This window comes from Perissodus microlepis, chromosome 3, assembly GCF_051167445.1.
Source record: "Perissodus microlepis isolate ML-2025 ecotype Zambia chromosome 3, ASM5116744v1, whole genome shotgun sequence".
NCBI lineage: Eukaryota > Metazoa > Chordata > Actinopteri > Cichliformes > Cichlidae > Perissodus > Perissodus microlepis.
In genome coordinates, this window is record NC_140463.1 from 43,175,486 (window position 1) to 43,190,036 (window position 14,551).

Consider the following 14,551-nt stretch of genomic DNA (forward strand, 5'->3'; position numbering starts at 1 on the left):
GCAGGCCGCAGAGCAGCATTCAGAGGCTGAGGCCTCTGAGGCCTGATCTTCGGGTTTGCCAAGTCGCCATCATCAGAAACAGGAATCCTCGCGTGGCTTGACAGGAGAATGTTGACAAGAGAGCTACAGGTGGCTTAGCAGTAGGGGTGGGTTTTGATTATCAATTTATCGATTAAAATTGAATCTAGCTTGGATAACGTGATATCGATTCATTAAAATCCTGAATTGATTTTTTTATATAAATTTATTTTGCCCGAAATGCCAGAATCTCAGGTTAAACCTCACAAAATTTCAACAACCACCAAACAGCTAAAACAGTAAATGAGAGCAGGTACAGGGATTCTGCACATAGACGTAAACACAAACCGCGGACCCGCTGACGGATCAGAATCAGTGAGATGTTGCCTTTCTCATCCGACGGCACGGACACGGTCGGGGCTGAAAGCCGACAGCTCGCTGATTCTGATGTTTCGGCGGGTCCACGCTTTGTTTACGCCCTTTTTGCGCTGATTCTGAAGCTGTAGGTTTTATCTCTCTCCAAACAATATTGACTGAACCAGCAGCAAAAGATCCAAACTACGCTTCACATAAACATCATCATGAATTCCCTCTGACTTTTACTGTTTTGCTTCCACCACAATAAAATCACACTTCATGCACAGCTCTCTCTCTCTCTGTGTGTGTACTTCAAAAACAGTTTCCCATCTAAAAATCTGTTTTTTTCCTTTTACTTACTTCCGAAAAGAAAGCCTCATTTCTGCTGTTCGATACTGAACAAATTTAAACTTTTTAAAATTATGCAAAATTGCAAAACGCTTAGCTGTGTCTCTAATAAAACCTCTTTAACAGCATCAGGTAATGTTCATATGTTGATTAATGGTTTTCTTTCATTTTTGATCTACTGTAGAATATTTTTATAGAATCCCAGGCCAGGAAAATTACCTTCATGTTTTTCTGTGTTTTATCCTCAGCTACTTTGACACAAAGGCATCTGCTGTGATGCTCACACCTTTGATAAAGTTTCGCAAGTGTCAGCTTTCTTTTTACAGATATAAAAAATATGGAAATGTACTGATGCATGATCTGAATTATAATATTTCTGACTGTCTGAGGCCAAATTTCCAAGAATCGAATCGAATTGAACCGAATCGTGGATCAAAACGATTTGGGACCTTGTTAATCGGAATCGAATAGATTCTAGAAATCAGTGACGATACCCAGCCCTACTTAGCAGGAGGCCGGTGTCAGTGGCGATGTAGACTTGTTCCTGGACTGCTAGGACTTGTCACTGATTTTTTAAATATTTTTTTTATGGACAGAATTTCTCGCATAGCCAAGTGGCAGAAAGATTCTGCTTGGGTAGTTTCAAAATCTTGTTTCTGCTTTTCGCAGATGATGTGGTTCTGTTGGAGTGTGAAATGGTGGGGATGAGAATCAGCATCTCCAAGTCTGATGCCATGGTCCTCAACCGGAAAAGGGTTGAGTGCCCGCTCCGGATCAGAGATGAGCTTTTGCCTCAAGTGGAGGATGTCTTTTGATCTTGTCCACAAGTGGGGGGAGGGGGAAATCAACGGATAGATAGGTGCTACGGCTGCAGTGACGCGGATGCTGTACTGGTCAGTCGTGGTGATAAGAGAGCTGAGCGCAAGAGGGAAGCTCTCAATATACTGGTCGATCTACATCCCTACATCTTTAAGGTTATTAACTAAGTCATGTTTCTTAGAAAATACTTTTTGTTTTCGTTTTTTTCTTGTAATAAATGATGATAGTATTGAGACAAAGTATGGTGTAAATTATTTATCATAACTTTGTTTTTACTTGGCCTTTATTACTTGGTAGTTTGAGTCTGCACTTTCAACACAAGTTGAAACGAAGACTAATCAAGGGTGGATCTTGCTGCTATATCATCTTAAATTGGTCATGTGATGTGCATGCATCGTCTATCAACTTTGCAGGGTTATCTGCATAATTCTGATTGCAAAAGCTCACAGAAAGTATGGGAAAACAACTACAGGGTTAAACAGCTTTAAATAATTTCACAACTTTAGGATATATATAATGAGCTTTAACTTAGGTCTACTGAATGCAAACATCATATGTGAAAAGTATATTAAATTTTAAAAACACTATTGTTCCCCATTTTTGTTTTCCTTTATATGCTGCACCAGATCACAAGGGACTAAACTAGGATACTTGATCAAAAAACAGATAAAACACTGGATCCTAAGAGTGTGAATATCATAACACAAAATAAGAAATAAACAAACAAATAAACAAACTACATTAATGTTATTTGATAATAGCCAGTGCTAAAAGATATGTAAATGCATTGCATTGCCTTTGTAGTTCATTGGCAAGATGACAAACTAAAATCACCCCGCCCCTCTAAACCCCTTTATAAAAGCTGTGTGGTTCACTGCTGTCCGAGCAGTGAAGGATTAAACACACGATGAGGAGCTTCGTCTTGATAACAGCTTTGATTTTCTGCAGCCTCAGTAAGTACTGGCACATTACTACTCTCACCTTAAAATAAGTAATGGAACGAGGAGCCCAACAGATTTTAAATTTGAGTTTAGAAAGCAGTGACATAATTAAATCAAATCAAAGTTGTCGCCCTGTTACAGCGTCTGTTGTACCGTACACTTTGAGTTAAATCTCATTTTGTCTTTGTTGTTTGATTCAGGATGGATCTTTGTCTCGGGCTCTGAGGTTCACACTGTGGCGGTCCAGCCTGGTGAAGACGTCACACTGCAGTGCTCCAACATTTCCACAAGTCAAACACATACAGAGTGGTTCAGAGTGATCAACGCGACTAAAACGAGCTGCATCTCCTCTATGTTTGGGTCTCATGGCCAAGCTTCTTTCTGTAACGGATTTCAAAATGGAAAATTTAATATGAGTTCGAATGTCACTTCTGTCTTTCTTAAAATCACACAAGTGGGTTTATCTGATGCTGGGCTGTATTTCTGTGGATTTTACATAGATGTGCATATTATTATTTCCAATGCAGTAGAGTTAAGATTTGAAGGTAAGCTTTCCTTAGTAGCAGAACAACATGATGAGACTTTCAATAAGAACTGGAAGTCACAAAGTATTATAATACCCATGTTTCTTTACAGGTGGTGAAACGAATGATGAAAAGTTTAAGGCTGAAAGTAAGATTATTTTCCTGTCTCTAAGCATTTTGATTGTTGTTGAGCTCAGACTTCAACCAGACTGAAATATTCCACTCCAATTATGTTTGTAGAAGAGACTGAAAGATGCATAAACCTGATGAGCATCGTGCTGGGTAGTCTGACTGGTTTACTTACTATGGTGGTCATTGTTCTGGTTCTAAAAGTCAGGAACCTACAAACAGGTAGACTTGGCTGTAACTGTTTCACCTGCTATAGTAAACTGAAACAGGGAGATAAAAAATATGTTTGTGAAAATTAACTCATCTCAATTTTCTATTTGCTGTTTAGCTACGGAACCTAAGGGTGAAGAACTAAAGGTAAATGTGTTTTTACTCATATTGTGTGAACTGTATGTCATGATTTAAAAAGATGCATTTCAATTCAATTCAATTCAATTTTATTTATATAGCGCCAAATCACAACAAAAGTCGCCTCAAGGCGCTTCATAGATACAGAGAAAAACCCAACAATCATATGACCCCCTATGAGCAAGCACTTTGGCGACAGTGGGAAGGAAAAACTCCCTTTTAACAGGAAGAAACCTCCGGCAGAACCAGGCTCAGGGAGGGGCGGCCATCTGCTGCGACCGGTTGGGGTGAGAGAAGGAAGACAGGATAAAAGACATGCTGTGGAAGAGAGACAGAGGTTAATAACAGATATGATTCAATGCAGAGAGGTCTATTAATACATAGTGAGTGAGAAAGGTAACTGGAAAGGAAAAACTCAATGCATCATGGGAATCCCCCGGCAGCCTACGTCTATTGCAGCATAACTAAGGGAGGATTCAGGGTCACCTGGTCCAGCCCTAACTATATGCTTTAGGAAAAAGGAAAGTTTTAAGCCTAATCTTAAAAGTAGAGATAGTTTCTGTCTCCCGAATCCAAACTGGAAGCTGGTTCCACAGAAGAGGGGCCTGAAAACTGAAGGCTCTGCCTCCCATTCTACTTTTAAATACTCTAGGAACAACAAGTAGGCCTGCAGAGCGAGAGCGAAGTGCTCTAATAGGGTGATATGGTACTACAAGGTCATTAAGATAAGATGGGGCCTGATTATTTAAGACCTTGTATGTGAGGAGCAGGATTTTGAATTCAATTCTGGACTTAACAGGAAGCCAATGAAGGGAAGCCAAAACAGGAGAAATATGCTCTCTCCTTCTAGTCCCTGTCAGTACTCTTGCTGCAGCATTTTGGATTAGCTGAAGGCTTTTCAGTGAGTTTTTTGGACATCCTGATAATAATGAATTACAGTAGTCCAGCCTGGAAGTAATAAATGCATGAACTAGTTTTTTAACATGTAATTATTCTATGACTAATATCAACCTATGGCATCCATATGTCTTTTCTTCTCATCAACCACATTCATCAGTATCTGACAGAAATTTTAAAAAAGTAAAAAAATAATCCCATCAGAAAAAAAGCTTGATGATAGCTGCAAATAAGTAATAGTTTAGTTTAAAAATTATACACAAAAATGCAAGGAATACATACACCATTATGATACATTGTCGGCGAAATTCGATTTCTAACACCAATTGTAACTTTAAAAGTTAGTGTACAAAAAATTATAAATATATTAGATTATTATTATAAATTATTCTTCTAAAATATGTCTCAAAATAAATGTTCCTGGTTGGTTAGAAGTTACTTTGTTGGGGAGGATAGAAATGTCTGTTTCTGCTCTGCTGTTCTTTACATTGTGTAGTTTGTGAAATCCATATGCAACCGGTAAATCAGTTGCAAAACAGTGTTTTAAAGAAAATTAATGCAACCACTCTAAGACGTTAGAATCATTATTGATTCTTGTTTAATTCAACTAATAAAATCTTACTGAAATCGTATGTCATGTGACTCACAAATCCACAAACCTTTCAGATTGTGTTGATTGTGTTCATCTGTTTAAAAAAGTATTTTACTTTTCCAGAATATGAACTCAGATGATTTGAACTACGCAGCTCTGAGTTTCCAGACAAAAGCTAAAAGAAGCCGCAGGCCTGCGACACAGAGAGAGCCGGAGCCTAACGTTGTGTATGCTGCCACACGATAGACTTAGGAAGAAGAATTAGTTCTTATTAATATAACCTGCTGATATATTTCTGTGTTTGTGTTGTGGGTGACATGAATCTTGGAAAAAAATAAAATTATGAATAAAATTTGCATTCAAGGTTGTTTTTTCTTCTAAATCTCTGCTTTGTGTCTCTTTGTTTTTCTTATTTATTCACATGTTGCTGAGAAGAAAAACGTAGACATGATAAAGAAGACTTAGAAATAACTGATTAATGCAATTTTCTCAGAGTCTAATGGTCTGGAAGAGACAGATAATAAGAAAAGCACAGTGTGGTGTGAGCAGAGCTGAGGTGAAAACCACAAGGGCTCTAAAATCAGAGCTCGTGGACGATATAAAAGCAACAGAATAATGATCGATTCAAACTAGCTTTCTGTGTTTATATGTCTTAACTTTATCTTCAATGTCTTTTAAATTTCTTAGGCTGTCAAACAAACTTACTGGGCAATAATAACAACGTAACTCAACATTTTATTACACAAGTTGCTTCAGTTTTATACAATCATAATGCCTATGGTTAGAGATTAAACACAGAACATATTTTGGTCATATTATGAACAAGTTTTTAATTTAAAAAATATCTCAGTGTTCTCAGTAATGTTCTTTATCAATGATTAGTGTCATCACATAATCCAAGTGTCAGAGTCATAAAATATCATTGAAATTCATTCAAGTTGCTGAGACATCAGATCAACATAAATGAAAAGCACTGTGAAAATAGATTTAAAGTCAGGGCACCACAAGGTCTGGACTGGTAATGTGGCTTACTGGGCATTTTCTTGGTGGGCCTACACACTTTTGGGCCGATGTACTGGCCATACAAGCACTGACAGCAATCCATTCCTTCTTTTTCATTACTTACACTGGACAATGCCTAATCAAACCTCTTACGCAGCTTCTAGAAGAAGTGATGAAAAGGTGGAGGTCAAAAGCTGACAGAAAACAATAAAAAGAAAATAAACTAAAAATAGATTCAGCAAAATGTACAAAATTAACCTGCATGTTAGCTGTCAGTGCTGCCAGTAGTACCAGCTATAGCTAGTAACCTGGCCTCACAGTGACAGTATGCTGCTGCTGTATTGAGAGAAATATGTCTCAAAAGGGTTGCAAATGTGCAACATATGATCCATAAGTGTAAACTAAGCTTTAAGATTGTGTACAATTATTTGTGTGCAACTTCTGAAGACTCCCAAGCGCATGCTTGAATCCACCCACAGATACACAGCAATTTGGTTACATGTAAAACTATTTTACAAATGCGTACATCCAAATCGGAAAATAAATGCTGCTAATTTATGCACAATTTATTAAATTCAGCTTCATAAATCCAATAGTTTTGACTTTCAGAAACCTTTATGTGTGTATAAATATCTAGGTTGAGGCGCTGTCACTTGGTGTTCACTCTTTCTGTGGTAGAGTATCACTTCCTGCCTTTTCCATCAAACGGTGATGTGCTGGGTAGCTTATCTGCGTAGCAGTGTAATCTTCACGTGCTTCACCCGTAGCACACTCGCTTCACTCGTAAATGCATAGTTACAGTATTCACTCACTGTGTCTTTAGGGTTTTGCTAGCTTAGCTTAGCTCATAGCTGACACGCTAGCAGCATGGCCTCTTTACCTGTCCCTCCTGCACTTTCCTGTTCATGTGTCAGATGTTTAGTTACTCCTCAGCCTCTAAACGCTTTTCCCCACTCGGCGACACACTTGACTGAGATCAAACTTTGGTTTTTGACAATTCTGTTCTGAGACATGTGAAGCTAGAGACACCAGCAACCATAGTCAATTTTCTTCCAGGTGCCAGTGCAGGCGACATTGATCGAAATTTTGAAGGGAAAACCATTTCAGGTGACCACATCATGAAGCTCACTGAGGGCAGGCCGAGGGTTTGCAATGCTGTCAACAAAGCAAAGGGTGGCTACTTTCAGCAATCTAAAATGTAAGACATATTTAGAGTTATTTATCAATCTTTGCTACATATATTTTGCATCATATATTCGATGTATGAAAGCAAAATCATTAAATGAGAAGGTGTGTCCAAACTTTTAACTGGTAGTATACACATAATATGTGTATGCATGACATATACATTATTTTTTTCCTTTTTTCTTTTCTTTTTGAGTGACCATGGTGGGCTGCCAGGACCAAAAATGCCAGGGCCGATTTTTTGTCCCAGTCCAGCAACTAGTAATCACTCAGGTGATCAGCAAATAAATAACCAACACTCTTAATCTGATGCTGTTTAAAAGCTATTCTTAAATATTTTATTCAACAAAAGAAAAGAAAATGAACTGTGGTGAGTAGCACTCCTCTAAGAGCATGTCTAAGAGACTATGACATCTAACCCAGTGTATCAGGTTTGTGGATGCTTTAACACCTCTGTCTGTTGTATGGAAGATGCAGTCCCATTCCTGACAAAGGTGGAAAAACCACAGTATCATCATTCCACAAACCAGAAGTTACAGGAAGTACAGAGTACAATGAAAGCCATCAAAGCTGAGAGGTTTCAAAAGCATCTGGTGAGTTCTCACTTTTGTAGGATTCAGTTGTATTAAATTGGATTAAACCCACACCTTTTGGCTTCTCCAAGCTTGGGCTTGAGTTAAAAAATAGATAAAAAGGGAAGTGCTGCATTGCTCTAAAAATAACTTTAAACAGGCGCTTATAAGTGGGACAAAATAACGAGATAAAATTGGTCCTTTCAATAAGTCTGGACTAAACCTTTGGTATCTAATATAGCACAAGTTGAAACCACAACTGTAGTCATTGCTGCCCTGAGAGAAACACAAAAGTTATTAAGCTTACTCCTGGTCCAAAGCTCAGTTATTCCCACTTAACGTCTGAATATTCCCTCTTCAGACAGTCTTTTCTGTCAGAAAATATAAACTGCAAACTCTGTCTCTGCCTCAGTGTTAGACCCTTATTATGACACTATGCTTAAAATTGCAGTTTTAAGGATTTGGTCTGTGTGTAACTACAATGCTGTATGAAGAACCATGTGAAAAACACTAAAACAGGTATGTGATTCTGTGGTCATGGAGTCACTATGAACTAAAAAGGTTTAGTAGTTGGCAGGTATGAATGTAAATTGTACTTTTTGTCATTCTTGTCTAGGGATGGGTATTGATAAGATTTTCACGATTCCGATTCCATTTTCGATTCTGTTTAACGATTCGATTCTTTATCGATTCTCTTACCGATTCTTTTTAAAAAAGGAGAACACTAAGGTCGATTAGCTTAGAACTTTGTTTTATATCTTCTCTTTGAACAAGATAGAAATTTAGGAGTAACATGGCCTTACAAACCCAACAGTGAGATCTTAAGAGATTCACAGCCTACGGCTCTTCAATGGGGTGTCACAGGGTCCCCAGGAAAAAAAAATTATAAATGTAAAATAATAAAATAAATATTCTTCTGTAGCAATAACAAAGTATAACATAAATTATTCTGTAGCAATTACACAAGAATATCCAGTAATGTCCCTGCCTACAATTAAACACATTCACTTACCTAAAATTGGGGGCATCTGCTGTGGAAAATAGGTGCAAGCCTTTTACCACAAACTTAGTCACTGCTCGGTGACATTCGTCAATCCTGGCCTGAAAGGAGACGCTACCGGTAGACTGCAGCGAGTACTGCCAGCATCAGAGGCAGCCAGACTCTGTCTGTCTCTCTCATCATGGTCACCTAAATGCACAGTAATGGCAGGTTTTGTAATAAGGCAGATCGCGGTAACATAATATGCACTGTTAGTTGATTATTTACCTGCCGCATTAACGGGAGAGGACGTGCAAACGTTACCGCTGCTGCTGGGTTGAGATTCACGAGTCCGGAGCGGAATTAAAAACACGACATTCATTTAAGGTTATCGCGTGTTTTGTTAGCAAATGCTTTTGCATATTCGTAGTGTTTCCTCCCTTAAATGAAATATCTACTTTGCAAGTTGCCCTGTTGTCATCCGTTCTCGTAAAGTATAACCAAACTTTTGAGCGTTTGAGCCGCTTAGGCGCCGTGTTTCCTGCCAGGTAAATGACGCTCCGCAACATGGTGACGTTATTCGGGGCGACTGGAATCGATAAGGGAATCGTTTGCAAAAATGGCAAACAATTCCAAGGAATTGAAACAGTGGGAACCGGTTCTCAACAAGAACCGGTTTTCGATACCCATCCCTATTCTTGTCTGTAACTTTTAAATGCTGCTGAATAATCAAGCCTGCTAATGTTAGCATTGATAACATAGCACTATCCACTCCTGTCTAAATGTTGTCACTTCTGGGGCAAAAATACCAGCATAATTAAAATGCTAATGTTAATGTACAGAAGTTCTCTGAACTGAGCTACACGCCTGTAAAGTTTCATGACTGTATCGCCCAGAAAACTATGTAAACCTACTTTTGCGTCCGTCAGACAAAATCACATTTTACCTTAGATGTAGACACACACACACATACACAGTTATATAATGTACCTTGGCTAAACTATGTACTAAGTTGAAACAGGTATGTAACCAGAACACACTTGTTTTACATGTACAATTTAAGAAAGACCTGAGTGTGCACCAGAAATGTGAAAATGTTGGTGAGCTTCACCAGGACACATATCAGCCTCAAAAAGAAAACTCCAAATAGAAACCATAGAAAACTGTACCCAATATAACATAATGATACTACAGGTATTCTTTTCCATGTTATACCAGATGTTTAGGGACTAGAAAAGGATAATAGTTTAAAATAATAAAAATTTCATAGGAGATATTCTTTTTGCATCTGAAAAGCATGGAATCTCCATGTACAAAACATTTATGTATTCTATTGATAACAGATGAAACTTGACTACATGCAGAGGCATTGCACACTACCGATAGGTCATTGGTAAGTTAAAGAAAAACACCCCGCCCCTCTAAACCCCTTATAAGAGCTGCGTGTTACAAACTATCCGATCAGTGGCAGATTTAATGACACAATGAGGAGCCTCATCTTTATAACAGCTTTGTTTCAATGCGGCATAAGTAAGTAGTGGTACCTTACTACTCTCTACTCCAAATTATGCAACAGCTAACCTTCCAGTATTTCAATTTGATTATTAGGACACCGCAAATTCATTAAAACGGTTTCACTGTTACAATATTCTGGTACTGCGCTCTCTAGAATGAATCTTGTGTTTGTTTCAGGCTGGCTCTCTGTCTCTGGTTCTGAATTTCAGACTGTGGAGGTCCAGTCTGGTGAAGAAGTCACACTGCAGTGCTCCAACATTTCCAGAAGTTCAACCCATACAGAGTGGTTCAGAGTGGTCAACAGAGCTACGTTGAGCTGCATTGCCTCTATGTATGGCTCCAATGGACAAGCTTTATTCTGTCATGGATTTCAAAATGGAAAATTCAATATGACTTCCAACAACGTCGCCGTCTATCTTCAAATAAAGTCAGTGGATTTGTCTGATGCTGGCCTGTATTTCTGTGGATTTTTCTTGGACTATCATATAATTATTTCCACAAGGGTAGAGTTGAGAATTCAAGGTGAGTTTTGGTTAAAAACCTTTCTTTGCAACTTTAGTGTTTCTCATCATGTCATGTGGAAACACAGTAAAATAATACAACAATCATGGTCACAGGTGGTGAAACCAGTGAAGGAGAGGATTTTAAGACTGAAGGTGAGATTCCGTGATGAGTGGAAAGATTTTAATCTTCACTGTGCAGTACGTTCAGTATCTTGTAAAAAAATATCTTAACCACTCTTTTTAGAAGAGTGCAACAGAATGACCCAACCATTGAGCATCATCCTGGCTGGTGTGACTGGTTTACTCACTATGGTCGTCATTATTCTGGTTTTAAAAATCAGGAAACTTCAAACAGGTAAATGTGGCTATAATTAGTTTCACCTACTCCTGCTGCTGATCAACAAACCCAAAGCAAAGTACTGTGTTGCTAATAAACTAATTACAATTTCATATTTGGCCTTTAGGTCCACAACAGCAACCAGAGCAAAGCAGTGAGGTAAATCAATTTATTATCTCTATATATAAAATGTTTATGATTTAACAGAACCATTAAACATTTGATGACTCTTGCTTGGTTGAGGTATTTTCTGTTTTTGCTGTGATCAGTGTTGGGGTCATTACTCAAAAAAAGTAATGTATTACTTTTCTTAAAACTCTTTTGTAACACAGTACTTAGGTTACTACTATTCCGAAGAAAAAGTAATTCATTATACTACCCCTGAAAATACTTTCATATTTCTCCATAAAATGACCTGAAACACATTTTCTCATAATTATTAGTTGAAAATATAAACCTATATGCTCCAGTTCCACACACCAAGTCAAATCCCTATCCTAATGAGGAGACACATGTGATCTTTCTCTTTGAATATGGTATGAACACAAAGCTGATAGCAGAAAGCAAAAATGAAAACCAGCACAAAGGGCCTGTAAAGCCATCACTACAGTGTTTCATCTATAGACACATGAACCGATAGAAACAGAGGCTGCAGCCTCACTGCTCAATAGTTTGTTGCCTGATAAAGTTCACCTGTCGCTGGCTTTGCTCATTGGACAAGGGCTGAGGTTGACATTCACTTGGCTTTAGTTCCACTCTGGGTTCTTGGCTAGCATGCTATCTGTGCAGATGCTTGCAAACAGTAAACCTGTAGACTGCACTGCTATTATCCTCCTCTGACACACAAACTAAAGTACTCTGATGCCTCACCATTGTTAACTCAGCTGCACTGCCTTGAATCCAGAGCACATTTCAAGATTCCAACTTTTAGAGCTCTCCATGGAGAAGCAGCAGCTATCATACTTATTGTACATCATACGAGACTAGACAAAACTGAAGGACATAAAGCATTTCACCACAGTGGCCCCCAGACTTGCGAAATCTCTCCCACTTAGTTTGAGAACTGTGGTTTCTTCAGTTTTTATCTTTTATCTTTATCTGCCAAAAAAGCAGCCTAGTGTGGCAACACTGATAGTTGCTACCAGGGGTTTTGATGGCCCACTGCCTGGCTAGACCATTTCTCCATGTGAAAACCTGGACAGGTTGAAAGAGGCTCCTTAAATAAGGGCTGCATGCTGAACTGAAATAATGATTTTGCAACATACTTTTTCTTTTGGGGTTTTTTGTTCTTTTTGTATGTTTTTTTACAACAGCCAAGCTTTCTTATTATCATCTCATACCTACCTGTCTTGATTCTGGGTAATTTTGACCCAGCGTTTTGTGTTTATTGTGTTTTCGGGACATTTTGTACTATGGCTTATTATTTAAGGTTCATGTAGTTAATCCTGAGATTCTCTGTGTCCCTCTCTGTATGTTTGGTGTATTTGTGTGTGTCCTAGTGTCTTGTTTCCTTTTCTGTTCCCATGTTCCTCTCCTTGTGTTCCATCCTGTCTCCCCAGTTAATCGTGTTTCATGTCCAGTTGTCACAGTCAGTTTTATTTTGACAGTCTTGTGTTCCATGTTCAGCGTATTTAGTTCTGCTTCCCCTGTGGCATCATGTTCACTTCCCGCATTACGCTTCTGTGTATTTATGCCTGCGTCTCCCTCTATGCTGCTTTGCAATCTCCCTCATTCCCCGCCGTGTGTTCTACCTGCATGCTTATCTGTTTAGTTAGTTTTTGTATTTCTGGTATTTAGCAATAAAGCTGCATTCTGAGTTTATTCTCGCCTCCGTGAGTCTGTTTTGGGTCCTATCTTGCCTGCTTCACACAGCCAGTTCATGACACTTCGATACCGTATCTATCAATTGTGTGCAGAAAAAAATATGTATCAAACATCACATTTAGTGTAAGCGTACACAGAGATGTAGAAGACATTGTAGCTGGTAAACACCATCATGACACCTGTTATCACTGACTGTGGCTTCAAATTAATCTAAAGAACAAATGTCACAGTTAAAGATGAACCAGACTAATGTGTTTTCAGCATTTTCTTCATTAGGCTGTGATACTGTGTCAAATCTCAACACACTGAGTAACCTCATGTATCATGGTTAAACTTTTCCAGCTCAAATGTGCAGCTAGTATGTTAAAGTAATTATCATGCCAGAGTGCTACAGTATATCTAGTGGTGCAGTGTTGCTACTGTTGCCTCATAGCAGTGAGGTTTGATTCGCCTGCCTTGACTGGGCTACTTCTGCATATGAAAGCGTGATCAGACTCTACTTAGCCTCTTGACCACCCTACTTTTTTTGAAGCCAAGCCCAGAATGATCTCTCATATGCTATCAGACGGTCACAGTCAAGAATAATGAAAGTAATGACTGTGGTTGTTTTTGTATGTGACTGTAAATTTTTCACCTACAGAATGTGGGCTCTGTTTACTCTGCAGTGTTGAGACTCCACCCACAAACACCAAGAAGCAGAAGGCCTGCAATAGAGACACAAGTGGAAACTCATGTTGTTTATGCTGCCAGTGCATAGAGCTGATTCTCTGTGTTCGTGATGAGATAGCACGTTTAGTGGTTAAGTTTTTTTTTTACCCTGGACTAAACATTTTTAAGTTTGTTTTTTTCTGCCTTAATTTGTCTTCATATCAAATAAAAGAAGGGCATATAAAGTTTACTAATAGGGAGAGTCAAGTGGTGTTCAGTGGGAAGGAGGCATGAGCGAGATACTGATCACTTGACAGGAAGAGACTTCACAGTGTGGTCTGAGTGCTGAACTCACAAGGCCTGTACAGGCAGTAATGGTTCACAGCAAAGTTTAAGAAGAGGCAGCAAATATCTTTTGACTAGATAACACCAACCTTTGTATTTTCACAGACTTTAGAAAAATATAATGATATGTTTTATAATGAAATGTAATTAAAAATTTTTTCCATCCTGCAAGCTTTCATGAAAAACAGTGTTTGAGTCATGAATAAAATCTGTGGAACAGTAAGGATTTGCTGATTTCAAGACTACAGATGATTAAGAAACAAAGAAAATTAAAATCCTGCAACAGTTACCTCTTTACTGATGGAAACAATGAAATCACAGATTTAAAAGTACATTAGTTATACTAAAGTTACATCATCTAAATTTATTTAAACTTTTTTTTTCATTTTCCTCTATTACATCCTGACACAGTCAGTGTGTATATCAACAGTTTTCTTGCCTGACCATGTTCTTGAGCACATTCTGGCGCGCAACAGGTCTTGTGCACCTCCCCCTGTTATTTTCCACTGTGGTGACAGCACTGTTTATCAGCCGAATTGAAAGCCACAGAAACGCTAGCCTTTAAAACCACACGCAACAAATACTGTGTTGTTTTCACACTTACTTATTTCACTTCATTCTTTCTTTGCATGCATCAGAACAATGAATATAGTTGATCTAAGTGACTT

General features: G+C 38.4%; 2 protein-coding genes across 2 annotated transcripts; both read left to right on the forward strand.

Moving 5' to 3' along the window:
- The first annotated feature begins 2,449 nt into the window (after nucleotides 1-2,449).
- Nucleotides 2,450-5,295, forward strand: LOC146391611 (uncharacterized). The gene is made up of 6 exons (XM_084922875.1): nucleotides 2,450-2,495; nucleotides 2,684-3,028; nucleotides 3,120-3,155; nucleotides 3,248-3,358; nucleotides 3,465-3,493; nucleotides 5,097-5,295. Exons 1-6 carry the CDS (start codon nucleotides 2,450-2,452, stop codon nucleotides 5,217-5,219), a joined length of 690 nt encoding a protein of 229 aa, XP_084779001.1. The 3' UTR covers nucleotides 5,220-5,295.
- A 4,900-nt stretch (nucleotides 5,296-10,195) lies between these two features.
- LOC146391612 (uncharacterized) lies at nucleotides 10,196-13,647 on the forward strand. The gene is made up of 6 exons (XM_084922876.1): nucleotides 10,196-10,241; nucleotides 10,404-10,748; nucleotides 10,844-10,882; nucleotides 10,974-11,084; nucleotides 11,194-11,225; nucleotides 13,531-13,647. The coding sequence occupies exons 1-6, from the start codon at nucleotides 10,196-10,198 to the stop codon at nucleotides 13,645-13,647; spliced, it is 690 nt and encodes a 229-aa protein (XP_084779002.1).
- Nucleotides 13,648-14,551: the final 904 nt, after the last annotated feature.